At 43.1% G+C, this 27,239-nt stretch overlaps 1 protein-coding gene across 1 annotated transcript in view; it reads right to left on the reverse strand.

Moving 5' to 3' along the window:
* Positions 1 to 27,239, reverse strand: part of TRRAP (transformation/transcription domain associated protein) — a 127,403-nt gene that overhangs the window by 20,750 nt on the left and 79,414 nt on the right. The window contains 18 exon segments of the mRNA XM_019655561.1: positions 1,682 to 1,883; positions 5,831 to 5,931; positions 6,480 to 6,745; positions 7,382 to 7,577; positions 9,002 to 9,193; positions 12,717 to 12,852; positions 13,275 to 13,387; positions 14,073 to 14,210; positions 14,375 to 14,662; positions 14,874 to 14,993; positions 16,225 to 16,371; positions 18,877 to 19,056; positions 21,316 to 21,529; positions 21,857 to 21,978; positions 22,602 to 22,801; positions 23,536 to 23,682; positions 25,839 to 25,964; positions 26,976 to 27,189. Coding sequence (XP_019511106.1) covers positions 1,682 to 1,883; positions 5,831 to 5,931; positions 6,480 to 6,745; positions 7,382 to 7,577; positions 9,002 to 9,193; positions 12,717 to 12,852; positions 13,275 to 13,387; positions 14,073 to 14,210; positions 14,375 to 14,662; positions 14,874 to 14,993; positions 16,225 to 16,371; positions 18,877 to 19,056; positions 21,316 to 21,529; positions 21,857 to 21,978; positions 22,602 to 22,801; positions 23,536 to 23,682; positions 25,839 to 25,964; positions 26,976 to 27,189 — 3,102 coding nt within the window.

Genomic DNA, 27,239 nt, shown 5'->3' on the forward strand with positions numbered 1-27,239 from the left:
GGTGCCAACTTGGGCCAATGAAGCAACATCCTCCACAACTAGACTGAAGAACAAAAAAAAAAAACGACAGCAACTTGTCTGTTCCCCTTCCCCCAATTCCCCAATTTAAAAAAAATAAAATAAAATACCATGTAGAGTAGCTTGACTGGGAATGTGGAACATATTTACCAAAGGGCCAACAATATGCTAAGCCTAACAGATAAATCTTACAGATAAATGAAACCAAAATTTGAATGAAGTTTTTATCTAGATTTAGCTTTAATGCCAATTACTTACTGATTCAATCAGCTGGCGAGTGGTGGCCAGTGACGCTAGGAAGCAACAGTAGATGCAAGGGCCTTCCACCCAGCTAATTCACTTGTGATCACTCCGAAACAATGGACTTTTTTTTTTAAGATTTTTTTTTTTAATTGGGGAATTGGGGGAGAGGAACAGCATTGGGGAATTGGGGAAGGGGAACAGACAAGTTGCTGTACTTTTTTTTCTTCAGTCTAGTTATGGAGGACGTCGCTTCACTGGCCCATGTTGGTATTATCACTGCGTTCCTCCCGGGTGAGGCAGATTGGTCACCGGCCACTGGACGGCCGTTCACGCCAGCTGCCGGCCAGTCCCACTGCAGCCTATGCCATCACCGGCGACTCATGGCAGCACAGCTCCAGGTGGAGCTGATGTTCCACTGTCTTCGCTGTAGAGGGCATTGCGTCACTGGCCCTCATATGGGATCCGAACCGGGGCCCTGCTGCTGAGAGCTGGCGTCCCAAGCCAACTCCTAACCAACGCGCCACTCAGCCAGCCCCCAAACAATGGACTTTTACTAAGAACCCCAGATGAACACTACCCTACCATCAGGAAGGCCACATGTTAGCAGCCTAGTGTCCTTGGATGTCTGAAACAATGACATCTAGAAGTAAGCAGATTTGGAATCAGGTAGTTTCTTTGTGTTGCAGTAGTTGGTATATTTCTATAGTCAGTTATAACCACTATATGCTGATGTACATTCCAAATTTTGACATCACATCAAGGAATTCTAAAAAAATCCCAACCTTTAATGGACAAAACAGAAAAGCAGAATAACTTATTCTTAAGTTTTCTGCAAGAATTAATTCTGGGTTGTATGTATGTTTCTTGGCAGGGACGAGAGGGAGCAATACTGAAGAATGAATCTCAACCTCAAGCGATCCTCATTGGGCACTGGGCACACCTGGCACCATAATCGGGCAACGTGGGACGAGAATGCAAGCAACCATGACCTCACCCTGTAGTGTGTGCAGAAATCATGCGATTCAATGTGACCTGCAACTAGAGCTGACCAGCTCTGTGATGTGTGCATTGTCCCCGCAGGTGAGAGATCAGAATCTAATGGGTGTCTAGCAGGTAAGTTCTCCTTGCAGACCCTTTGCAGGAACCTCTGTCTAGTGTGAGATTCTACAGAGAACACTGGACTCAAATCCTAAAACCCAGACTCCAGGCTCAGTTTTGCTGCTTTAAAGTCCTGGGATCCTGAATATGTCCAGGCCTCAGTTTTCTCAGCTTTAATATGGAACTATGGAGGATACTTTGAAAAGTGATGACAATTCAGAGTTAAGGAATGAAATGAGCCTCACAACCAGCATGGATTCAGAAATCATTGAATTTTCATTGAAACTTGATCTTTGGTCAAAGTTAACTCTTTTGGCCTCACCTTGGCTAAGTATTTTCTTGATTTGCTCTCATTCTGATGCCGGCATGCATGCAGGTAACAGGTAATGGCAGACACGCCAAGATGCAGCTGCCGCTCCTTCACAAAGATGTTTTCCAGGTAATCGCCCCACATGGCCCATGCTTTCACCAGCACGTCATGCATCTGCACAGCTGCCGAAAAGGCTTTGTTTGCTTCCTCAGACCTGTGAGGATGCAAAACCAAAACATAAATTTGGTTGTTTTCCAGGTGAACCTCACGTAACATAAAATTAGCCATTTTACAGTGAACAATCCAGTGGCATTTAGTACATTCAAATGTTGCACAGCTACCACCTCTATGCAGTTCCAAAACATCTGCTTTTGTCCCAAAAGAAAACCCCAAGCCATCAAGCAGTCACTCTCCATTACCCACAACCTCCTGCCCCTGGTGACCACCAATCTGCTCTGACTCCATGGATTTACCTATTTTGCATACTTAATATTAATGAAATCATACATTATGTGATTTATTTTGTGTCTAGCTTTTCACTTAGCATAGTGTTTGAGGTTCATCCATGCTGTAGCATGTATGAGTATTTTATTCCTTTTTATGACTAAATACTATTCCATTGCACGTATATGCCACATTTTGTTTATCCACCATTCGAGTTGTTTTGACATTCTGGCTATTGTGAACAGTGCTGCTGGGAACATTCACGAACAAGTACCTGCATGAGCACCCATTTCCAGTTCTTTTGGGTATATACCTAGGAGTGGAGTTGCTGGGTCATATGATAATTCTGTTTAATTTTTTGAGGAACTGCCAAACTGTTCTCCACAGTGTTTACACCATGTTCGTATCACACCAACAATGTAGAAGACATCATAAGAGAACTACATACCCATATCCCTTATACATACAAATGCAACATCCTCAACAAAATATCAGCAAACCAAATGCAGCAGCATATTTAAGATTATATACAGTGACCAAGTGGGATTTATCCCAGCAAGGCAAAGTGTGGCTCAACACACAAAATTCAATCCATATAATACACCACACTAAAAGAATAAAGGAGAAAAACATAATCATCTTAGTTGAAGAAAAAGCATTTGATGAATTATAACACCTTTTCATGATAAAAAACACTCAACAAACTAGGAACAGAAGGAAACTATCCCAACATAATGAAGGTCATATGTGAAAAACCCACAGCTAACATCATACTAAATGATAAAAGACTGAAAGGTTTTCCTGTAAGATCAGAAACAAGATAAGAATGCCCATTTTCACCAGATCTATTTAAACTTCGTGCTGGAATTCTTAGCGAGAGCAACTAACTAGGCAAGAAAAACAAACAACAAACAGGCATCCAGATTAAAAAGGGAAATGCAAAACTATCTCTATTTGCAGATTACATGATCTTACATGCAGAAACCCCTACCTAAAGAATTCACAAAAGAACTATTACAGCAAATAAATTCAGCAAAGATGAAAAATATAAGATCAATATATAAAATTCAGTAGTATTTTTATATCTTAGCAATGGAAAATCTGAAAATAAACTTAACAATTTATAATAACATCAAAAGGAATACAATATTTTAAAATAAAATTAATATAAATGTAAGACTTGTACACTGAAAATTATAAAACATTAACCTAAATAAATGCACCCTGTGTTCACACACTGGTGACTTAATACTGCTACAGTGGCAATATTCCTCAAATTAATCTACAGATTCAGTGCAATTCCTATCATAACTCCAACTGCCTTTCCTTTCCTTCTTTTTTTTTTTTTTTTTGCAGAAATAACCTAAAATTCATATGGAAATGTTAAGGACCCCAAAAAGCCAAAACAATCTTGAAAAAGAACAAAGTTGAAGAACACTTCCCAATTTCAAAACCTACTACAGAGCAGTAGTAACCAAGACAGTGCAGAAACAGTGTAAGGATGAACACACACATCAACGGAATCAAGTCTTTTCAACAAACGGTGCTGGGGCAGCAGGATATACACATGCAAAAGAATGAATTTTAGACCACTATCCTCATGCTATATAAAAAATTAACTCAAGGGCCGGCCGAGTGGCGCGATGGTTAAGAACTGACTTGGGACGCCAGAGGGCCCCGGTTCGGATCCCACATATAAGGGCCAGTGACACTGCCCTCTACAGCTAAGATGCTGAACAACAGCTCAACCTGGAGCTGGGCTGCCGTGAGTCGCTGGCAATGGCGTAGGCTGCAGCCTCTGTGGCAGTGGGTTGCCATGGGCTACTGTATGTAGCCAGCAGCCAGCGTTAGTGGCCCTCAAGTCGCCGTGAGCGGCCATCCAGAAGCCGGCGACTGATCTGCCTCGGCCGGGAAGAGCGCAATGATGGTGCCAAATTGGGCCAGTGAAGCAACGTCCTCCACAACTAGACTGAAGAACAAAACGACAGCAACTTGTCTGTTCCCCTTCCCCCAATTCCCCAGCGCTGTTCCCATCCCCCAATTCCCCAATAAAAATCTTTAAAAAAAAAAATTAACTCAAAATGGATTCAAGATGTAAATGTAGACCTAAACCTATAAAACTCTTTCAAGAAACCGCAGGAGTAAATCCCGTGACCTTGGGTTAGGCAATGGTGTCTCAGATCCAAAACCAAAAGTACAAGCAACAAAGAAAAACCAGACAAATTGTACTTCATTAAGAACACTATCAAGAAAGATGCTCAACATCATTAGTCATTAAGAAAATGCAAATCAAAACCACAATGAGATACCACTTCACACTCGCTAGAATGGCTATAATCAGAAAAATGGAAAACAGCAAGTGCTGGCGAGGATATGGAGAAACGAAACCACAAACAATGCTGACAGGAATGTAAACTGGTACAGCTACTGTGGAAAACTGGCAGTTTCTCAAAGATAAAGAAGTGCCACATAACCCAGCAATTCCACTCCAAGAGAACTGAAAACATGCTCACACAGAACCTTATACATTAATATTCACAGCAGCGTTATACATAATAGCCAAAAAGTAGAAACAACCCAAATGTCCTTCAGTTGTTGTATGAATAAATGTATGAATATACAACAAAATATTATCTAGCCATAAAAAGAAAGCTCTGAGACATGCTACAACATGGACAAACCTTAAAAACATTATGCTAAGTCAAAGGAGCCAGACTCAAAGGCCACGTTGTGTATGATGTTATTTATACAAAATGTTCAGAAGAGGTAAATCATAGACACAGAAAGATTAGGAATGGTTGTCAGGGGACAAAGGGGAGAAGAGGAAGTGACTATTAATAGGTATGTGGTTTCCTTTGGGGATGATGGAAATGTTCTAGAATAGATAGTAGTGATGGTTGTACAATAGTGTGAATATACTAAAACCCACTGAATTATACACTTTCAAATGGTGTATTTTGTCATGTGAATCTAAAACTTAAAAAAAAAAAAGGATGAAACACTTGTATCTTGCGAAAATCACTTCCTAATTTTAAAATAAGCCAAAAATGCAACCTCTATATACTGAAAATTGAAAAGTGAGCTGTAAAGCTCTATATATGGCAACAGGCAGCATCTTATAAGTACATCTCATTTGTATCCATTTAATACAATTTCATCTGATGTTCATTTCTCCACAACAGGGTACGGCAACCTTTTTCTGTAATGGGCCAATCCGTAAATGGCTTAGGCTTTGCGGGCCATACAATTTCTGTCACAACTTCTCGACTCTGTGGCTGGAGCATGAGCAGCCACAGACACATCAATGGTGTGCTGAGTGCCAGTGCGTCATGTACAAAATCCAGACGCTGGCTGGATGTGGCCTGCAGGCCACAGGTGACTGACCCCCTGCCTAAAACAAGGATCATCTCCAGAAAAGAGATCAGCTCCGTTTCCAAACAGCATGCCGAGAAGTGGGGAAATGAATCCATGTGCTCGGCAGTTCTGTGTTCAAGCAACTCCTTTCTAAAAAGAAAGTACTACACATCAAACCGGCTTATCCATCAGATGCAGGTTACTATCTGAGCAGAGGTCAATACTTGCAATATCACACTTGACAACCATCTCTAAATCATACCAACTTCCAGCTTGATCTTCACACGGGCTTCAAGTTATAAATAACTATTTAAATAACCTGATGAGTTTTTCTCTTATTGTGCTCCTATATAACATACATACTTGTTGATCTGAGCCAAGAACATTCCCTTCAGGGCATAAAATTCAGCAGTCATCTCTTTTGTGAAGTATTTTAAGTTTGTAGATTCTATAACTTCAAGGCCCTGTTTAAAAAGAGTAGAAAAAAAGGTCTTGAAATTTCTAGACAACAATTTCATTAAAATATTTATCTAGGCAATAAGTTCTAAAGGTCATTGACAAGTGTACTTTAACTTGACAATAGATTGGCCTACCATGAGTATTTGTTGACTGACAAGTAGTATCTGAACTGAATCACTAAATGCCAAATTCAGTTCTAGACACCTTAAGGGTATTATTTTTCTCCAAAGCTTTGTATGTCTAATCCGTTTCATTATTTTTATTAATATTCCTCTGAACACAGCCAAAATCTACCTTATGACACCCTCATACTTCTGCAGTTTGTTTTTTCCTTAAATACATTAACCAAATATATGGTAGAATGGAGAAGATAAAATGTAATTAATTCAAATATTCAAGTGGTTTCCTTTCCCTTTCTTGCTTTGAAAGGACTGTTTCCCATTCCTAAGGCTATGTTTGCAGAAAGTTCGTCTTCCTTCCACGTGGACACGCTCATCACTCTACCCGACCTCCTCGGCACATGGGCAGGCCCCGGGTCTCACTGGCACTCTACCTGCATACACTCGTTTTTCCCCATGACTCCTGCCAGCTGGAGGTAGCATTTGACTTGCTGTCGAATCTTCTGGAAGCAATCCACGATAGGAACGGTTGGAATGGTATGAATACGACTTAATATATCCAGAGCCACATTGACCAGTCCTTGTTTCCGGGCAATTTTTCCATACTGGATGATTGCTGAAGCTGATGCATGAACCCCAAGCATAGCGTTATTTGAACTTGGATCGTGCTGAGAACTATTTTCATACGCAGTTACAATAGCTAGAGAGCAAAGAAATGACTTATCAGTCCATGCCCAACATTTTCAAAGTGTTCCACAATAAGGCTTAAATAAAAAATGAAAAACACATGTGACTTATGAAAATGGAAGCTCCGTGATAAATCCTCATTACTTTTCCTTGTATTTTATATCAAAAGAAAGATACAAAAAAGCACTAACTGAGCCGAGTTACCACCTTGGCTAACTGGGTCATGAAGGCTGCTCTAAGCAAACACATGCCTGGTAGGTTTAGGATGTGCAGAGGGGACCAGAAAATCGGAGAAGGCTGCACACTGCCACCTGAATGAGGGCAGCTCTTCCTTGGAGGGGCGTCAAAGCAACGAGTGCCACACCCGAAGCTCCGATCACAGCGGCCTGAGCCCCTGCTGCAACAGGCAGTGTCCAGCAGGATTTCTGTCCTAGCTAGAAAAATGTTTAACAGGTGGGGGAAAATTCTTCCCATTTTTTACCACCTTCATCTTTACCCTCGTCATACCACCACTATCTATCTACCACACCTGCCCAAAACAGAAAATCTGGTAAAAGAAAAAAACAAAACAAAACCAAGACATGAAACCAGAACAGTGGGGTGTCTGGGAAATTACATGATGAATGCATGCCGGACCAGGTAGGTTTACCCTGGTAATGATGCTGCCGCCACATGAAGACGCTGCTCCAGTGGGACAAGTCATCAGACACAATGGGCAGCCTGTTCCTCCAGGTCTTCACCACCGTCTTCATGTCGTGCAGGCTGTTGTTCCTCCCCAGGTTGGTTGGCTGTAAGCCTGCATTTATTTGCGCAGCTTCCTGAAGTTCAATGATTTGTTGGGCTGCCTAAATGGGACCGTCACAGGAGATTCCACAGTCAGCATTATATCAAAGATCGAATGAGAAAATAAACCACAGAGTCAATCAAGAAGCTGATTTATCACCAAGACCTCACGATTCGATTATGAAAGGAAGCACTCTAACTTACACAGATACCTTCCATTCTACATTTAACTTACTCTTCACCTCCAACACCACTCTCCTGATCCTCCCAGTTTTAAAACCTCAGCTCTGCGGCTTCCGTGAGGTAGAAGATGGGAGAAGAATGGTGTAGATACCAAAGCTTGTTAATGGGTAGCCCCCCAAAACAATTCTTTTCCAACTATGGTTGGCTCTTTGTCTACCAATTTGTCTGAGAAAAGAGCAGTCTAGTGCCCCTGCCCTCAAGCTTTCCTTCAGTCAACATTTAAAAATCCCACAGCCACATCAGACATCTTAAAACATGGTTCTAATGATCTCTGGGCCAGTACACACATTTTCAATCACATCCCTTATGAATCTGTCTAGTTCACTACCCTTTAAACCCCGGATGTACTGCTAACTCCAAGCTTCTGGTGCCACCTCCTTACCAGGAATGCCCAGGCCACAACTCTGAGCCTATCCAAATTCTACCGGTCAAATTCCACCCTCCCCGCAACCCCAAAGGGGTTTCTCTCTTCTCTAAGTGCTTGTGTTTACTTTCTGCCCTATCTGCATGGCACTGAATCATACCCTTCCTCTTATTTTAAATTTTGCTCCTTATATATATGTCGTCTCCCTCCAGGTAGATGCTCCTTTGAGGCAGAATCTATGTTTTAAATTTTTTGCATTTCCCAAACACAGCACCTAGGTTAGTACTCAGTATCTCGTTTGGTCTTAATTTTAAAAATTGCCTACAAGAATTTATGTTTTCCGTCTAAATTTCTAGTTTAGTTCATTACATTTAGATTCCTGAAACCTTTTTATCTAATACTCCCTCCGAACAAAAGCTTACTGAAAATAGAACAATGAGATTGTTTTATAACAGATTTACTGATACATACTTAAAACATCATGGAAATTACCTTTTGAAGTATACAATCAGTAGTTTTTAGTATACTTCTGAGTTGTCTAACCATCACCACTACCTAATCACAGGATGCTTACATCACTCCCAAAAGAAGCCCTGCCCCATTGGTAGCCACTCTCCATTCTCTCCCCCCTAGAAGGTGACAATCACTTAAATCCTTTGGAAGCTCCAAAAATAAGCAGCAACATTTTAGTCCTCCGTTTTCACTGTGGCCCTCCTCCCACTGAGGATGAGTTTAAATGGGAAAGGACAAGACAAGTGCAAGGAGTTTCCTCTCTGCTGTCCATCTCAGTTTACAGACCTATGCCTAGACCAGAGGTGCTCTGATCTCATGGACCAGATGGGCCCATGAGACTGTGTCACGTGCACGCACCATACCCACCTGGAGGAGAGGTGTGTGCACATGCGACACCACGTGGGGCAGCCGCCGCCACTCGCGTATGGCCAGGCTGCTGGCCATTTCCACCAGGCGCTCAATGAAGCTCAGCTGCTGCTCCTCAGGGTGGCAGATAGCCAGGTATCCACGGTACATGTTGACTTTCCAAGCCATCTCCTTGGGACAACTTACTTCTACCTGGTGGCAAAAGAACATTACACAGGAAGCTATGGGTTCTTCCCAGTACAAAGAGTCAAAATCGAAAGTCATTTTTTTTTGGTAGGCAATTTTGCAAAGCAATAAGCAGAAATTAAGCTATAAACAGACATGTATTTTCTTTACAGCAGTCATGTGTTTAGACTGTTCTTTCTGGATACTCTCCTTTTCTGAATGCCAGTCAGTGGCCAATCTCACTAGCTGTGAACACACGCCACAGGCTCCTTGCTGTAGGTCATCAGTAGTTCCAAAAAAGGGGAAACTGATCACCACTGTCATGACAGACCAGACTAACAATCACACTTGGCTACATAGTCAGCCAGCAAAGTTTTAAAAGTATTCAATGTATGTTCATCTCCACTCTGATAAACATCAATAATTTTAAATTGTTTCCAATTCAATTGTTATCCTAGGAAATTAATCTAACTTGTTCCACATTATATAAGGAAGCAGAAGGTAGTGATTCAGGTTTGTAAGACTATGAGTAAACAGTCACAATTTTACTGTCATTTAAAAGCCATACTTTATTATCTATTATAGAATTTTCCCCAGATTTCTCATATCTTGCTCATTAAGTCTACTACGAAGTGCTGAGCATGGAGCTGTCTGTTACATTTCCTCTCTGTTACATTTCCTCTCCCTAACCCCAACCCCGGCGCCCACACACACGGCTACAGCCAGGTTAAGGTTCCACATGTGTCCCGAGAGTCCCAGCATTCACTCACCACCTTCTAAAGAAAGCATTAGAACATCACATTTTATAGATCTCATTTAAAAACGTAAATGATAAAAAATTAAAGGCTTTTCAAAAGTAATCTCTTTGTGTAGAAGAAGATGAAAGGATACCTCTGTTGAGGAGTTGTATAAAACTTGCTGTAACATGAACAATAAACATTCATTCTGATGCATCTTTGGGAAGTAACAATAAAAATTAGACACATTTGGGGGCCGGCCAAGTGGCGTGTTGGTTAAGAGCTGGCTTGGGACGCCAGCTCTGTGCAGCAGGACCCCGGTTCAGATCCCACATGAGGGTCAGTGACACTGCGCCCTCTACAGCTAAGATGGTGAACAACAGCTCGACCTGGAGCTGAGATGCCGTGAGGCGACGGCATAGGCTGCAGCCCCTGCTGCAGTGGGCTGCCATGAGCTACCATGTGTGGCTGGCAGCCAGCGTGAGCAGCCAGCAGCCGGTGTGAGCTGCCAAGAGCCGCTGTGAGCGGCCATCCAGAGGCTGGCGACCAATCTGCCTCACCTAGGAAGAGCGCAATGATAATACCAACATGGGCCAGTGAAGCAACGTCCTCCACAACTAGACTGAAGAACAAAAGAACAGCAACTTGTCTGCTCCCCTCCCCCGATTCCTCAACACTGTTCCCCTCTCCCAATTCCCCAATAAAAATCTTTAAAAAAAAAATTAGACACATTTTAGTGCCATAATGCTATCTGTCCAAATGACATAAGAGCAATAACGATAACAATAATGCCATCTTGCATTTATATGACACCTTGGCATGTTTGACATCTTACTTTTTCAGGGCACATTCATAGCCCCTCTTAGATCTCAATAATTCAATTATGAAGAAATTCAGGAAGGCAAACTTGCAAACACATCTGTTTCCAACATGATCCTCTAAAATTACACCAATCACACATTTTCTGGACTTAAATACTATTTAACATAGGCTCTTTTCAATCATAACACCTATCCTCTGTAACACTTAAGAACAAGGCATCTCTTTAATTTTCCCCCCACTGAAAAAAATTACCCCAACTACTAAATCATACCAATAAATGCACTACTGCAAGCAGCCATATAATCACAATTCACAGGAATAACAACAAAAGTAATTTGAGTTTTTATTTTAAATACTGGCAAATGAGTAAATAATTTAGTACTATAAAACCATTTGAAATTGATTTACTGAAGATTACCCAGGATGTTTATTCATATACTTTGAACCTATTTCTAATAAGTAGGTGCCTTACAAGTTTTGGAAAATAATAAAGACTGTGAAAGGAAAAAGTCATTTGTCAGACCTATAGACAGTATGACACAGCACATATCCAGCTAAGTGAAATCTTGCAAAGGAGATTAAAAAGGTTAGAGTGAGCTATAAACATTTATTCAGAAGAATTCTTTCTTCAGATAAAGAATAATCAACTATAAATGCATTCTTTTAGCAATATACATTTTTTTTTTTTTAAAGCTGTGCCATCCTGCCACCTGTTGGCAGCTCAGCTCAGGCCGGGAATCAAACCAGCGACACTGTTGCTCAGAGCTCACACTCTTGAGTGCTATACATATTTTTTTACCTTTTTAAGTGATTGGTTATTTCTCAGAGTAACACAAACTCCTTGCATTAGGTGAGTAATTTCCCAGATCCCAACCTGCAAGTCAAGACTCAAGGCTCTAGAACCACTTCTGCAGTTAGGAATTTGTGACTAGTTCAGTTCTTCAATCTTTTGCATTTTGTTAAAAGTGACATTAGTAATTAAATAAGCACTGTAGCCACAGGTTAAAATTTTAGGCTCATCATTTCAAAATGGCCTATAATCTCAATATGCTTTTACAGTCTCCAGATTAAGAAAATCAGTGTTGTGAATGTTAAGTAAACAGGGCGAGAACAGGATGAAAGCATTTCCTTCCCCTACACCCAGTTAAGAGGAACACCACATAGAAAAGGTCAAAAACTGAAAAGCAGCAGCAGGGAAAGGGACAGAGGGAGAGTATGGTGGATGGGCACAGATGCAGGAAAAAATAAGGAGCAACAAGAACTGTTGCATTGGACAACAATAATAAGGTGGTAACAATGTGCTGTGGGTCCAGATAACACACAGAGCTACACAGTCCAATAGGCTTTAATGCACCGACAGAAGCTTCCCAATGGGAAAACAGGGATTGCACTGTGTGCCCACTTGCCCACTGAACACCAAAGTCCTCTGGACGGAGTTTAATTTTTTTAAATGTGGAGCTCAACCAAGTTAATGACTCACCTTCACTTACACTACATCACCATCACTTCCATAATATGTAAATCACTTTGAATACTATAGCTTGTTATACAACAAACTCTTACTGACAGCAACTAATCTGCCAGGCCCTGGGCGTGTATGAGTCAACCTTGCTGTACTCACTTCTAGCAGTGCTTCTGCCACTCAACTCCATCAGTAAAAATGACTCTGTTCTTCCAAATTTCTCCAGGCGCTATTATTTTGTTTTCTCATAGAATCCAAGGTTTCCACACCTGATACTTATTATTGTAATTGAATGATGACAAAAACTTAATTTATAATTTAACTCAAATTCAGGAAAGGTGTCAGAGAGAACCAAAAATAATTCTTGCTTCCTAAGAGCTATCTTTCATCTGCAAAAATGCCCAGCTTGCTCTCAGGGCAGTGAAATCTCCAGAAAGATTTCACGGCTTTGGCAAAAGGAACCCACGCCACTGTGGGGACTATGACCTGAGCGTGGATGCAATGCAAAGAGGTGGGAGGAAGGCCTCACCTGCACCAATGCCTCCTTCATGGCGGTCCAGTTGGACACTCGCCAAGCACACTCCAGAACAAGGTAAGGGTTTATGTGACCTTTGGACTGGCCATATTCCGTCAAGGCTTCCCACTGGTTCAATTCCTTCGAGCACCTAGAAGACCAGGGAGTCGCAGGCAAAAGCTCAGTTACCAACAAACCAACAGATTCAGGAAGGGCAGGGGACAGGCGTTTATTTCCATTCCACAGGAAACCTCCCCCGAGAAGAGTGGGCTTCTATGGGGTGCCGGGCTTGATCCCCTGTGAGTTGCACCTGCCCTCCAGATGCAGCCGAGAACCACCCAGCCCACTACACAGCCGAGCAGACCCAGTGGAGAGGCTGGAGTCATTTACTGATTCTCCCACAGACACTTTCAATTCCTCAAGACTTTATTCGCAGATTTTTGTTTGTTCTTTTCTCTACAGAGTCATAAAGAAAATAGCAAAGTTCCCTTATAAAAACACTCATTATGAGAAAATTTCAGAGATTTTCATGGGTTCCCTTAACTGATTCAAATGCACCACTGCCCAGCTTACCGAATCCAGTGATCCTCCCAAAGCTGGTATTCTGGGAAAATGGCAGGGGATGCGTTACTCCTCTCGTGCTCTTTTTTGGCTTTATCCATTGCCTTCTCATAGGATTCTTGTGCCTAAAAGAGTTAATATGTTTTCAAACTGCTGTTTAACTAGAAACTTTTCCGCAGCCATTGCTCAATTATTTAGGGCAAGGTGGATCACAGACCCAGGAGTGCCTCACACCCTTCTCTACAATCACTTGCCCCCAGAATTCTCTGTTCACGGAGAACAAAGAGTGGGAGGAGAACCGAGATTACATAACTCCCCACACAGAACAGAAAGAGTGGGAGACTGCCTGGACCCTGGGTGAACTGCTCCGTCCTTCAGTGATGAGAGCGGGGGACATAGCCTGTGCCAATGCTTCTGGAGATTTTGGGGCTCATTGTCCCAAACAAGGCTGAGAACTAAACACGTGACCATGGGCATGGTACACTGAAAGGACATGTACAAGGATTAAAATTTAAACACGAAAGGCCATCTACCTTCCATTTCCAACAGGACCAATGAGTGCAGATAAAAAGCATCCCCATTAGCTTTTAATGGTAAAGCATTTAGGACTGAGCTTTAAAAATATTTATGTCATGTAAGTATGTTTCTCTTAAGTTGCATCTTCAATCAAAGGGCCTCTATGTGTAGGACAAATGCTTCGAGTAAAACAGTAAACTTCTTACTTAAATGTGAACTGACTTAAGGGCACTATAATATAATAAGTATATAATATAACCATGCAGCCCAGCCATTTCATTCAACAGCAGCTACCTGCTCAAAGAATCCATGCTGCTCGTAAGCAATAGCAGTTGCCGTCTCCGAATACTTGCAACGTTTCTGCCATAAACCAGCCCACATGTCTTCCTCTTGTAACAAAGAGTAAAGTTCGGCAAGGGAATCCAGTATCTCCTGAAAACACAGGTCATGGTTTCTGAGTGCTCATGACAAAGACGTCTTTTTGCTTCAGTAAAGCAACCTCACTGTGCTGGAATTTAAAATCTCTTGGGAGAGTTACTGAGGCCGTGACATCACTGGCAAGGAAGACATAATTAACAAATAAGGGGCGGCCTCACCTGCTGAGGTGGAGTTATGCTCTCCTGCTCATAAAATTCCGTTGTCTGCTTCGGCTTAATTTGCAGGCTCAGACCTTTTTCAAAAGCCTGGTGCTCTAGCATTAACGTGGAGCGGAACCAAAGGTTGTGCGTTTTCCCCAAGTACTTCAGAACGCAGGGTCTGATGGGAATTGGAGGGACACACTGGGACATGGCTTCCACGAAGCAGTTCAGTGCGCTGGGCTGACAATCCCGCTGCACCTGGTGACTGCCACTGCACAGGAATGGGCTGATCTCCCCGGCTAGAGCCTGAAACCAAATGTCGTGTTAACTCAGGTCTTCATTCAAACATCAGCATGTGTTTCTCTCACAGCATCTGCGAATGTTTTTGATACTTCACGCTTAGAAAATAGTCAGCAGTTTCCTCATCCTTTGAAACTTAATCAAGATTTTCTTTCATAAATACTTTTCAAAAGCTAAAACTACGTTTTCCAAAACAAGATGTTAAAAGTATACTCACATGCTGTTGTCTGTCAGATAGAATTTTCCACAATCTGGGGAAAAGCTGGACCCACGTCTTTTCTGCTAGTGTCGTGGAAATGTGACACAGCTGGACGAAAGCGCTGAGCAGTGCCCCCGTCTACAGAAAGAAGACAGATTAGTGTGGCCAGGCATGGCTGGTGCTCTACACCCTGCCACGCAGCTGCCTCCCACATCCACGCTCAGGAGACACTGCGACAGACTACCAGGTGCTCCTCCCCTTTCAAACTTTCAAACACCTGAGCAAGTGTTGTGTAAGAGTGAAAACAGATTCTGAGCAGCAGAAACCAACCCACAGTGTGCTTGGCGACCAAGCACAGATGTGTACGGGGCTCGTCAGTAACACACCTCCATTTTTTAACTTAATTTCCAAACATGCCAGCCCTGTAAGTGCACCTGAGAGGTACACAGGTGCCATTAAAGCAAAGGCTGAAAATATGAGAGGAACTAGGAAAAGAACATGCATATGAGGGAAGTTATTTGCCAAAAGGTACAATTCTGAAGAACAAATCAAGGACTGTGAAAGTTCAGAGTCTCTGCAATTGACAGCAGACAAGAGATGGGAAAGTGACAGGAATGATCTACAGCGGACACCCTACGAATCAGGCCAGAGCTGGGATCCAAGGGCCCAAAGAACGTATGAACTCCACATACGCGTGTGATTTTATCCACAGCTTTGTTGTTTTGGAAAAACTGAATTAGCTGCCAACATTTCTTATAAACAGCCAGGTTCTCTAGCCTGCTTGAAGCCCATGGGACTCACCGCTCTCCTAATATGAACAGAATCATCCCTGTAATACTCTTCAAAAGCAACTTGGTGTATGGGGCCATAAGTGATTCTCAGTCATTACCCAAAAAACGATCATATCTATAATCAACCTGAGACTGTGTAAGCCAAAGAGCTTCCATCTGGATAGATCTCAAAATAGATGCAGTTGGAGGTCCCCTCCCCCAAAAGTGGACTTGATTTACCACATTAACCCATGCTCATTTTCTCCTTTTTTATTATACTTGAAAAATAATCCAGCAATGTCTTATCAGATATATTTAGTAAATAATTTTACTATTTCTTTCAAGGGATAGTAATAGGGAATTAATCTCTTTTTCTTATTTTCTCCCATAAGACAATTTAACTCCTTTCTCAAATCTTAACATAAAACATTCACTTTAGAGTCTCACAGAACTATAATGGTTTCAGTTGAGAAAGGAAAGAAAATAAGTATAAATTGTAAATGAAAACTTTACACTGATGTGGAATAATCCTGATTCAGGATTCAAAATATTCAGGAGAAAAAAAACCAACAACTATCCCTCCAAACTTGCACACAGACCTTCACTTCCCGGAGAGTATCAAGAAATTTGTCATGTCTGTTGGTTAACATATGCAGCTGGTTCCCAATGTCCTTTTCAGAAAGTTCTTTGGTTTTTGGTGTGCTGGTCTGATCTCCGGGAGCTAGTTCAATATCTATCTCTACATCCTAAATAACAAACACAACACAAATAAGCAAAACAAAAAGTCAAATACTTAAAACCCAATAAACACAACTCTCATAAACTTCTTATTACACTTTTGTCAAGTAAAATTTTAGTTCATTTCCTGGAAGTTTATAATTAAATAATCTTAAATTCTAAAATAAACAACAGATTAACAGACAAGACCTATCTCTCTCTTTTTTTTAATGACAATATAAAAATGTCACCATTTTGCTTTCATATTTGGATTATAAAAAGCAAAATAAAATACCAACTTTAAACAATAAAAAATATAAAGAGTATTAGAAATTACAGCCAATCATTCCTCAAAACGAAGCATAGTTGCCTAGCTGACTTGCTCATTCTGATTAAGAACAGTGACAGGCGAAGTGCCTACACAGTCTGGGCACACAGTAGGCACATAAAGGCTCTGAGGCCCTTACTCTGCTGCCCCCTCAGCTGAGTCCTGGGAAGAGGAACTCCTGTCTGGGTAGAGAAGACCTTCAGCTTTGTTGTGCCTTCTGCCAGCACTCAAAAAAAAAAAGAATAGTGTCAGTCACTGCGTAGGACCTTGGTTGGCACAATGTTTCATACGACTCACTTCCAAAAAAGAAATAAACCTCATTTCTGTCTGAAGCTTCTGGGAAGTCACAGTCAAAATTCAATCATCAAATTAGCCTCTAAGTCAAGATATCAACCATTTGGTATATGCCCTTGAAAATGCAGAAGAATCCCTTCAAAGTTGGCAATTTACTTCACACAGGATTACAGAAAGATCATATCACCAAATGAATGATCTAGTGTTTAGGAACATAGTGAAGAAAATTTTTAAATTTTATTTATTAATAAAATAAGTACCTATGTCACATACAGAAGAGGGAATAAACTACCCTTTTTAGAACAAAAAGGGTGCCTCCTCCTTCAATACTGGGTGGCTGTCATCTAAAACCCAACACTCCAGACAGACTGAGCTTCCAAGAGCCAACAAAGGAAACAGTTTAAAGACCTACACTGGAGTGGTGTCAGCCACTGCCTGTGCAGCACTGAGCACCATAAAGTCTAGGCATCAGCCTCGCTGGCCAGTTCTTGACTCCATAGCTGCCCCTGCCAGGACCAGGCAGAGACAGATGTGGGAGGTCCGGAGCAGACTGCTGTGGAACCAGCTACATAGAGCCATGTCCTTTATGGTAGAGTCACTCCCCAGAGCAGTGCTTTGTAATACATTATGGATTACTTGTCACTTAGAGAGAAAAAACATCAAACAGTAAAATACGCAAATTAAGCAGCACTAGCTCATGGTAAAGTCACCGGTCTCGAAACTGAATGGCAACATGAGAGTCTTATCAAGTCTAACTTTAATAAATCTGAGGGCCGGCCGAGTGGCTCGTTGGTTAGGAGTTGGCTTGGGAGCGAGAGCTCTGAGCAGCAGGGCCGCCGGTTAAGATCCCACATGAGGGTCAGTGATGCTGAGCCCTCTACAGTTAAGATGGTGAACAACAGTTCGACCTGGAGCTGGGCTGCCGTGAGTCGCCAGCGACGGTGTAGGCTGCAGTGGGGCTGCCGTAAGCTACCGTGAGTAGCTGGCAGCCAGCGTGAGCTGCCATGAGTCGCCATGAGTGACCATCCATCCAATGGCCAGTGACCAATCTGCCTCAGCCCAGAAGAGCACAATGATCACAATACCAACATGGGCCAGTGAAGCGACGTCCTCCACAACTAGACTGAACAACAAAAGGACAGCAACTTGTCTGTTCCCCTTCCCCGATTCCCCAATAAAAATCTTTAAAAATAAAATCTAATTGGCTGGAAACAACCGAAGTGTCCATCGATGGATTAATAAAGAAAATGTGGTGTTATATATATATATATATCATACATATATATACACAATGGGATATTATTCAGCCATAAAAAATAATGAAATCTTGCCATTTGTGACAACATGAATGGACCTTTGAGGGCATGATGCTAAGTGAAATAAATCAGAGAAATACTTTATGATCTCACTTATATATGGAATCTTACAAAAAAAGACCAAGCTCATATACAGAGAACAAATTGGTGGTTGCTAGAGGACAGGGGGGAGGGGCAGTTGTAGAAAATGGGTGACAGGGGTTAAACTTCCAGCTATAGACTAAGTCATGGGGATGTAATGTACAGCATGGCGACTATAATCATACTGTACTGCATACATGTAGGTTGCTAAGAGTAAATCAAAACTCTCATCATGAGAAAGACAAATCTGTAACTGTGTGGTGACAGATGTGACGACATACTGCAGTGTGCATTTCACAGTACATGCCAATACCAAACATTATGTTGTACACCTGAAGCCAATATGATGTTGTATGTCAATTATATCTCAAAAACATTTAATTGAACGTGGGTACCACATTCAGAGCTTTCAGGTAAAGACAGGTTTTAATACATTGCTCTTGCCCTAAAAAAAAAATCTAAGGCTGAGACAGAATAGGAGAAACGGGCAGTCTGCCACAAAATCCAGACATTACCTCCTCTTTGGACTCGCTGTTCTCTCGCTCCCGAGGCTCCTGCTTGACATGGGTGACCATGGCGAAGGCCGCACGATCGTGGCTGTCGGCCAGGTTGATGACATTGGTGATGGATGGGAGCATAGCTCCTTGGCAGCTGGTACCAATGGGCGTGCTCTTCTCACATACAGCCAAGAGAAGCTAGAGGGTTTGTGGGCAAGAATAAAAACCTAGGACACATGCCTAGCATTTGGGGTGTGTGGACCCACAGTAAATACCTAGTCATCTCGACAGGCAGGCACCTGCTGATGGCTCCTGGGCCCACGGCTCTGTTCTGCAAGTCTCTCCAGCTTAGACGAAGTCTGAACCTCCCTCCCAGGCGTCCCTCACTCAAGCACCTGACTCCACATTTAAGCTCAGCATCTTTCTCGCCTACCAGACAGGCTTCCTCTCCTGTCCTCTCAGAGGCGTCTTCCAGAGAAGACAGTTAGCCTTTCCTTCACCTGTTTTTCCTTGTCTCTCACCCCCCATACCACATCACCAAGTCCTGCCAATGTTACCTCCTAAATACCTAGGCAGCTGTCACCTCCTGCCTGGATATAACTTTCTGATTCATCCTGAATACTCTTCTCAAACCCATCTCCTTCCATACAGCTAACATCAGCGCTTCCCTCACCCCCTCTAATGGCTTCCCACAGTCCTCAGGGGACAGTGCAAGCTCCTCAGCATGGCTCACAAGCTCTTCCATAGTGTAACACCCCCAACCCGCATGCAACACTTGCGTGACCATTCCTCACCCCCCAATATGCTTCACCACCCAGCCTTTGCTCAGCCTTTGCTCCCCAATCAAGTCAAGCTTGCATTCTTTTACCAAATATTTACTAAGCACCCACCCACCAGGTGTGGTGTGAGGCCCTGGAGACTCATTTGTCAACTTCACAAAGACTGTATCCCCTACCCTCGTGGAGCTGAAGTACCACAGGGAAGGATAAGAACAACATCGACACATAAAGAGACACATACTCCCCGGAGAGCAGCCGAGGAACGGTAAATTGACAGAGAAGAGGGTGCCCCGCTTTAGCTTGGGTGCCAAGAATGTGGCATGTCTGAGAGCACGAAGGCCAGCAAGGCTGGAGACTAATGGGTGAGGGAGAGCGGGACTGCAGGGGGCTGGAGAGAGGCCAGGGTCTGGTCACTCAGAGGCCAGCAAGACTGGAACCTGGAGGCTGGGTTTTGTGCTGAGTCCAACAACAAGGAACAGCACAACCTGCTTTGTTCCTTTAGAACAATTCTGTAACAATAAAAAAACTGGTGGGTAGGAGGGAAAGTGAGTGAACACTAAGGACACTGTTCCCGTCATCCTTGTAAATGATGACGGTGGCCACGAGAGGGCAGCAGAAGAGGGAGGGAAGAGAAGCTAGTGGCCTTGAACTGGTGACACCTGGTGACAGACTAGATACAAAGGAGAGAGGGAAGGAATGAATGGACGGTTCCTGGCCTGTGCCCCACAGCCTGCCTCGTCCTCTATCAATTCCTGTGTGTACCCACCACAGTCAGTCTTTCATCTTTGGATCTGCAGAACCTGCCCCTGAGCCTGGCACATAACAGTAGCAATCGACAGGCCACTTGAATAAACGATGAATATATTGGGGAACTTTGACCACTGTCTTGCCAAAAGCAAAGTTCCAAATACATATATATGCTGTACACAATACTAAGAAAACATACACTCAGCACAAACAGAAATATGTTCACAAGCTTTCAATGAAACCCAGCGCCACAATTTCCTTCTTTTTCCTTAGAGAATTTCGCAGCTGCCTGTCTCATTAGACAAGTCATTTCATAACCTTCTAGTTTATTCACTCTGGTAAGTAGACTAAAATTACTTGCACAGCACCAGTAACCAGCTACTGGAAACCTAGGTTACCTGGTATAGTAAGCTGTTGATTAAGCCAAAGGTAGCTGATTTGAATAACAGGAAACAAGAAACCAAGAGCACCCACTACAATCGCGTTAGAAACATCAGAGAACATCTGACTTAGCATCGGCTGAAACAGTCTAACCGTTTTACACAGGACTTTGTCACCAGCACCCTGAGTCCTCACGGTGAGGGATGTCAGGCTGGCCTGCCCGGCTGCTCCACCTTCTACTGTGAGAATGATGAGAGCTGACAATTACAGCACACCGAACCTTCCCAGGCATGTAGACAGAATTCACAATTTTCATATTTGAGGAAAAATGAATCTTAGCTACAAATTAAGGAATATTATTCAACTTTCTGATTAAAGGGCTTAAAATCACCCAAAAGAAGCTTTAGATGAAAACATGGCTTTAACTGTTTTCTTCCTACTAGAGATTAAAAGCGGTTTTATGGTGGAGATTTCTAACTCATCTTGGTGTGTGTGGACACTGTCCAGCTTCAGTGCCCAAGCCATAGAGGGTAAGCTGAGCTTGTCCTACCTCAATGCACTGCTTAATCCAGAAGTGGTTCCCCATGGCTTCCCAATTCTGGGAGCAGGTCACATAAAGCAGGCGCTCGTAGACCCGACGTTTCATAGAGTTGTCAAAAACCTCGAAAAACTTGGCCCTGATGAGTGGCTGGGCACAACGCAGCCCAGACAGAAAGGCAGGCTCGAGTTTCGCAGTCAGCTCACTGCCAGACAGCGTCTCGTCCCTGCAATCAAGGGAAGAACATTGAGATAGAAGGGCTATGCCAGTAGTGGGCTCCGCACGCCACAAAGCAAACCAACAAAAACCAAGTAGGTACCAACTTCCTGAAATGCCTTTATGAGAACCAAGAATATGTCATAAATCATTGTAGGCTGATGCCGCATTTATGCAAAAGGTTCATTAATGATGCCAAAATGCTAAATGATTTAGTATTTAAATGAATATATGAAATTTAGGTATAAAAAAAGATTAAAAAGGCATCTAATGCTAGTTGGTCAGAGAACACGTTATGGACTGACATATGAAACATTTGACTAATTGCTGTAAATACCTGTAGACATAGTTAACAAGGTCTAAGAACTGGGCATTTAACTCAAGGTCTTCTGGAAAACGCTTCTCTATGTAGGTCATCATTTTCACAAGCAAAATGGACTTCTCCCGGAGTGTAGGTGTCTGCATAAATGTTTTTTTAAAAGAAAAAGTCAATTACTTCTATGTGAGAAAAGACATGTTCAAAAGTATTTCAGCCATCTGCTCTACTACTTTCTAAGCTCTTACAATTTTGTCAAGTAAAACAACACTTCTCAACAACAACAACAACAACAAAAAATCAAAGATGGCCCTGGATATCTTTAGATGATTAAAACCAAGATAGATTCCAACGTAATTTTCCTCGGGGCCACAGCTCACTTTGGAGAGAAAGCAACTAAATTATAAAGCAAATCAGACATTTGCAAGCACCTTATGAAATTAAATAATAGTCCCTCATTATTTTTTTTGGCTTACCTTCCCCACCATAAAAGATGAACAAGCAAGGTTTGTTTAACATTTTAACAGAAGTAAAACCACTTTAAGATGAGTGGCCCATTATCTCAAGTGCCTATTTAAAATCTGTTAAGCACAGTGAGAAAGATCCAACTTAAAAAAAGATACTGTGAATGCAAATACAGGAGAGAAAAAAGATTTGCTTGATTGAAAACTTTTAGAATGAAGATCTGAGAAAGCAATGCCTGCATTTTCTTTCACAGACAAAGGAAGGCCACCTGGCCAGACCACAGCTCCTCTTCCCCGCTCACCTGATTGGCTGCCATTGGGGAATTATTTTTAACCCATTCTTCCACAATTTTAACCACAGCCCGGAGGATTTTGGCATCGGGTGACTTTTCGATGAGGGAGGTCAGGATGGCCTGAATGAAGTTCTTCCTCATCTCCATGCTCATCACTGCCAGTCGCGTTTTCACCAGCTCCAGGCTCAGCATCACCAGCTCACTAGTCCCTGTACGAAAGAACACACCCCAACAATTTCTACACATGCACGTCAACAGGCAAACGCTTCGCCCTATGTGGCATGTTGACTCTGCCCATGTTTTCCCCCAAATATTTTCTCCAGCACCCAAATATTTTCTCTAGCACCCAGAGCTCTGTGACTTACAGTGCCTCGCCACTTTCTTGCTATTCTACCACCTTGCAAGGGTGACTCTGTAGGAGGCTCCCCATGAGGAAGAGGATAATGGAGCTGATGTGACCAGTGTAAGCAACCCTGGGGTACAGCCAAGTCCTGAGGTCACATTCATGGCACTTATATGCTAAGGGGCACCGAGCAGCACAGTGCCAAGCACACAATAACTAGTCACCCAGATTCCAGGAGCCCACTCTTCACGTCTGGAACCTGCGACTGAATTCTCCGTCAGACGTAACAGCTCTGATTAAGCAATCCCTGTTTTATAGCAAAATTGTTAGGTAATTCTCATGTAGTGGACACATAAATGTCCAACCATTTAAAAGTTCTTCACTCTTCCATTCGCAAATTTTAAAAGCAAGTTATTTTAAAAAGGAGCCTCATTTTGGTTTTAAACGAAAAGCTTGGGGACTCTGTTACGAGCAGATGATAATGAACTGCATATCAACAGGCACTAGTGTGCGCTTTAGAATCCAGTCACAGAGCCAGCACCGTCTGGGCTTTAAACCAAGTCTGAGGACAAAACCTGAGGACCAAGTCAGGTCCCTCACCTGCGGTGGCCTCCGTGCTGCCCGACGCTGCCTGCGGGCTGAGGTGCTCTCGGACCATCTTCTGCAGGGAGCGCATGAAGACGGAGATCAGTCTGTCTATGTAGCTCGGGTTGTTGCTGCAGGCAGACTTCAGGATCATCAGGGTCCCTAAAAAATAGACATCAGCAAATGGTTTTTTTTTTAAGAAAAGTTTTTAAAAATTGAGCAACTGACAAAAATGTGATATTTAAAACATTTTAAATTGTGCTACACAAAAACGGCTATTTCCAACAAAACTACAGCTTAACCCCAAATGTCAACATTATAAGCTTTTGGATGGCATATACTGCATTTGGAAACATTATGTTTACTCTTAGTTCCTAATTCACGATCATCATCCTCAGGCATGGGAAGTGATTTTTGTGCTTCAGCAGAAACATTCTTACCTCCAGTTCTGGATTTTATCTTTAGGTTATGGGAAACCATCCTAAGTCTTTATGATGTTGGGGGGGCAAAGGTGGGGGAGGGCCTTTCTTTTTCTATCTAGACTACCTGGGCATGACAAATGTTTTAGACTATTTGCACCCCATGCTGAAAAACTGCATAAGATCAATAAAAATCAGCAAAACTAACATCAGAACATGAACACTGAGTATGTGACAAAAATTTTATCTTTCATAACTGGCATTTTTATATACATCTTAACCCTGACCTACATGTTAAATTTTAAATCTATATTCATGGCTCAAATCATAGAACACTAAAAGGGTATTTATTCATCATTTACAGGTGCAATCATCCAGATTTGGACAATTTCAGGCCTGCTTTGTTAAAAGGCTGATTCTCAGCAGCGCAGTAAACAGGCAACCAATCTGATTCTACGATAAGTAACCCATGACACCTGAAGATGATGATGAACACGGGTCGTGTTCTGGCTGTTCCCGACTGCCATGTTCACTTCTATGGTGCAGCCGTCAGGAACGGAACCTCACACACAGAGGATAGCAGTGTGACCAACTCCACAGGCCCACTGGCCCCAAGGTTGCCCCTCACCTGCTATCACCCAGGAGTAGCAGGGGGACGGTGGTCAGTTCTTCTCAAACAGAGCCCTCCAGAAAACTAATGGGATGTTCCTGCTGCACTGCGACAGCAGCCAGGCTGCAGAGCAGGATCTACTGTATGACCCCACTGACAAAAAGCCACAGCATTCCTCAGTGTCCAAATCCATCTGGTTCCAGGATACAGACAGCAAGTGTGGAGAGCAAGGGATGCCATTTTAATTACACTTATCTGGCTCCTGAATTTCAGGTAGCAAGCAGAAAGTTTGGTGAGCAAGAAATTCATTTAAAAATAATGTATTCAGGGCCGGCCGAGTGGTTCAGTTGGTTAAGAGCTCGCTCAAGAGTGCAAGCTCTGAGCAACAGCGGTTCAATTCCCAGCCTGAGCTGAGCTACCGCTGAGCTGCCTACAGGTGGTAGGAGGGCTCAGCTAAAAAAAATTTTTTTTAAATAACGTATTCACCAGATGCCTCCTTACCGCAGTAGGCAAGCGCATCAGTCTAATAAAAATGAAGTATTCAGTTTGCAAATGCAGACACAAAGAGTTTGCATAGCAAGGGCTTTGTGTGTATGTACTTATATACATGTGTATAGAAAGGAAACAAGCACTCCAAAATGTTGAGTGTTACTAAGCAGAGAGACTTACAGGCAACTTCCAGCTTTCCTTCATTTGTATTTTCAAAGTTTTATACAATGAATATGTTATAAGAGAGAAAAAACGTTTAGGGTTGTTAATTCAATGTCTTATCCTACTCATAGATGTGAGTTTGACAAAAAAAACAGAGTCTACACATTTGACTTTCAGGTATCTGGAGGCCAAAGTCACCCAGCTGCCCTGATTACCCGAGAAACCAATTTTCATTTCACCTGGGGCAGTCAGGGCCTCACCAAGTAGATGGGGACAAGTGCCTAGCTTGTGAGTGGCTTACAGAGGTGCTTCTACATGCCTGTACCGTTTGGTAGCAGGTTTGTGCTTGGTGTAAAACTGGGCCAGCAGGATCCACGGGGCAGTTCCCTTTGACCAAATCCTGCATCTGAGGCTGAGGCGGGAGGAACTGGGAAGCAATCGTGTTGGATAGAATGGGGTCGTTCACCTCAAAGACCACAGGGGCACCGGGCCACACAGACACCCCAACAGTGTGTCAGCTCAAAGCTCCTCTCCACATCCTGAGCCTTTCCCTTCTAAGGAAAGCTCATGCAGAGAGCTTGGATAGATGGACGCCAAACGGAACCACAGCGGGCAAACCCAGTCAGACACAGACTCACCAAAGAGCTGGGAGGGGTTGGCGTTGGCGGCCTTCTCGTAGTTGGTGAGTCCCTCATAGATGACCTTCCCGACGGCGGCGTACAAGCACTCCAGCTCTTCATACTTCGAGGCCACACTTGAAGTGCCTGAAACAGAAGAAAAACTTGGGCTCTAGGGTTTGGGCTCACAGGCCTGCCAGGTCCTAGGACATTGCTCACTCTAGGGGCTGAGCTTTAGTTACTCTGGGATCCGCAGCAACTGGCACAAGCACCTCTCTCCACTGCAGGACATGCTGTGCTCACCTCTGGGCTGCTTCCTATTTTATGGAGCCAACTGACAACCTTTTATCTCACCAAGCCTTACCTGAACACACTCCAAATACACTAAACATTGTTTACAGTACGCCAAGATTTAATCTTGTCAACTGTTCATTTGACAACATACTTTAACCTCACTTACCTTTAATACATTAAAGAAACAGTAATGTTCAGCTGATGAAGAACTGCATTTCCAAAGCAAACAAAAAAATATAATGCAATGCCTGCTGCCGTTAGTTTTTATGTCATTTTTTTTTTAAAGAAAGGGTAAACACAAGAAAAGTGCAGTAATGGGCTGGCCGAGTGGCGCATTGGTTAAGACTTGGCTTGGGACGCCAGCTCTGAGCAGCAGAGCCCCAGTTCGGATCCCACCTGAGGGCCAGTGACGCTGCGCCCACTACAGCTAAGATGGTGAACAATAGCTTGACCTGGAACTGGGCTGCCGTGAGTTGCCGGCGACGGCGTAGGCTGCAGTGGGGCTGCAGTGGGCTGCCGTAAGCTACCGTTGAGTGGCTAGCAGCTGGCGTGAGCGGCCAAGAGCCACTATGAGCGGTCGTCCAGTGGCCGGCAACCTATCTGCCTCAGCCAGGAAGAGCGCAATGATAATACCAACATGGGCCAGTGAAGCAATGTCCTCCACAACTAGACTAAAGAACAAAAGGACAGCAACTTGTCTGTTCCCCTTCCCCAATTCCCCAATAAAATCTTTTTTTAAAAAAAAAAAAGAAAAGTGCGGAAATAAAAGGCTCCATAGAGTAACTGGAGGGTGAGCTCTCTCAACTAACAAGCTCTGTGCCCACCCACCCACTCGGTAGGAAAGGCATGGAGAAGGTCACGTACTTGGCTCTGTTGGGAAAATACTCATTAGGCGTGAGAGAAGGCTATGGACTGCTCGCAACACTTTGGTGTTTCCACAGGTCATACAGGCCGCGATTCCACGCTGCAGGGGTTTGAAGCTACTGAGGATGGCTGGAGACTGGAGCACAGTTAGCAAGAAACTCAGCACTTCCAATCCTGTGCAAATATTTCCATAGTTAACTTGATTCGGCTGCTCCTAGAATGGAGAACACAGGCCACACACAGATAAAATAAACTCAAGTAGGG

Source organism: Hipposideros armiger, unplaced genomic scaffold (assembly GCF_001890085.2).
Source record: "Hipposideros armiger isolate ML-2016 unplaced genomic scaffold, ASM189008v1 scaffold_242, whole genome shotgun sequence".
NCBI classification, from domain to species: Eukaryota; Metazoa; Chordata; class Mammalia; order Chiroptera; family Hipposideridae; genus Hipposideros; species Hipposideros armiger.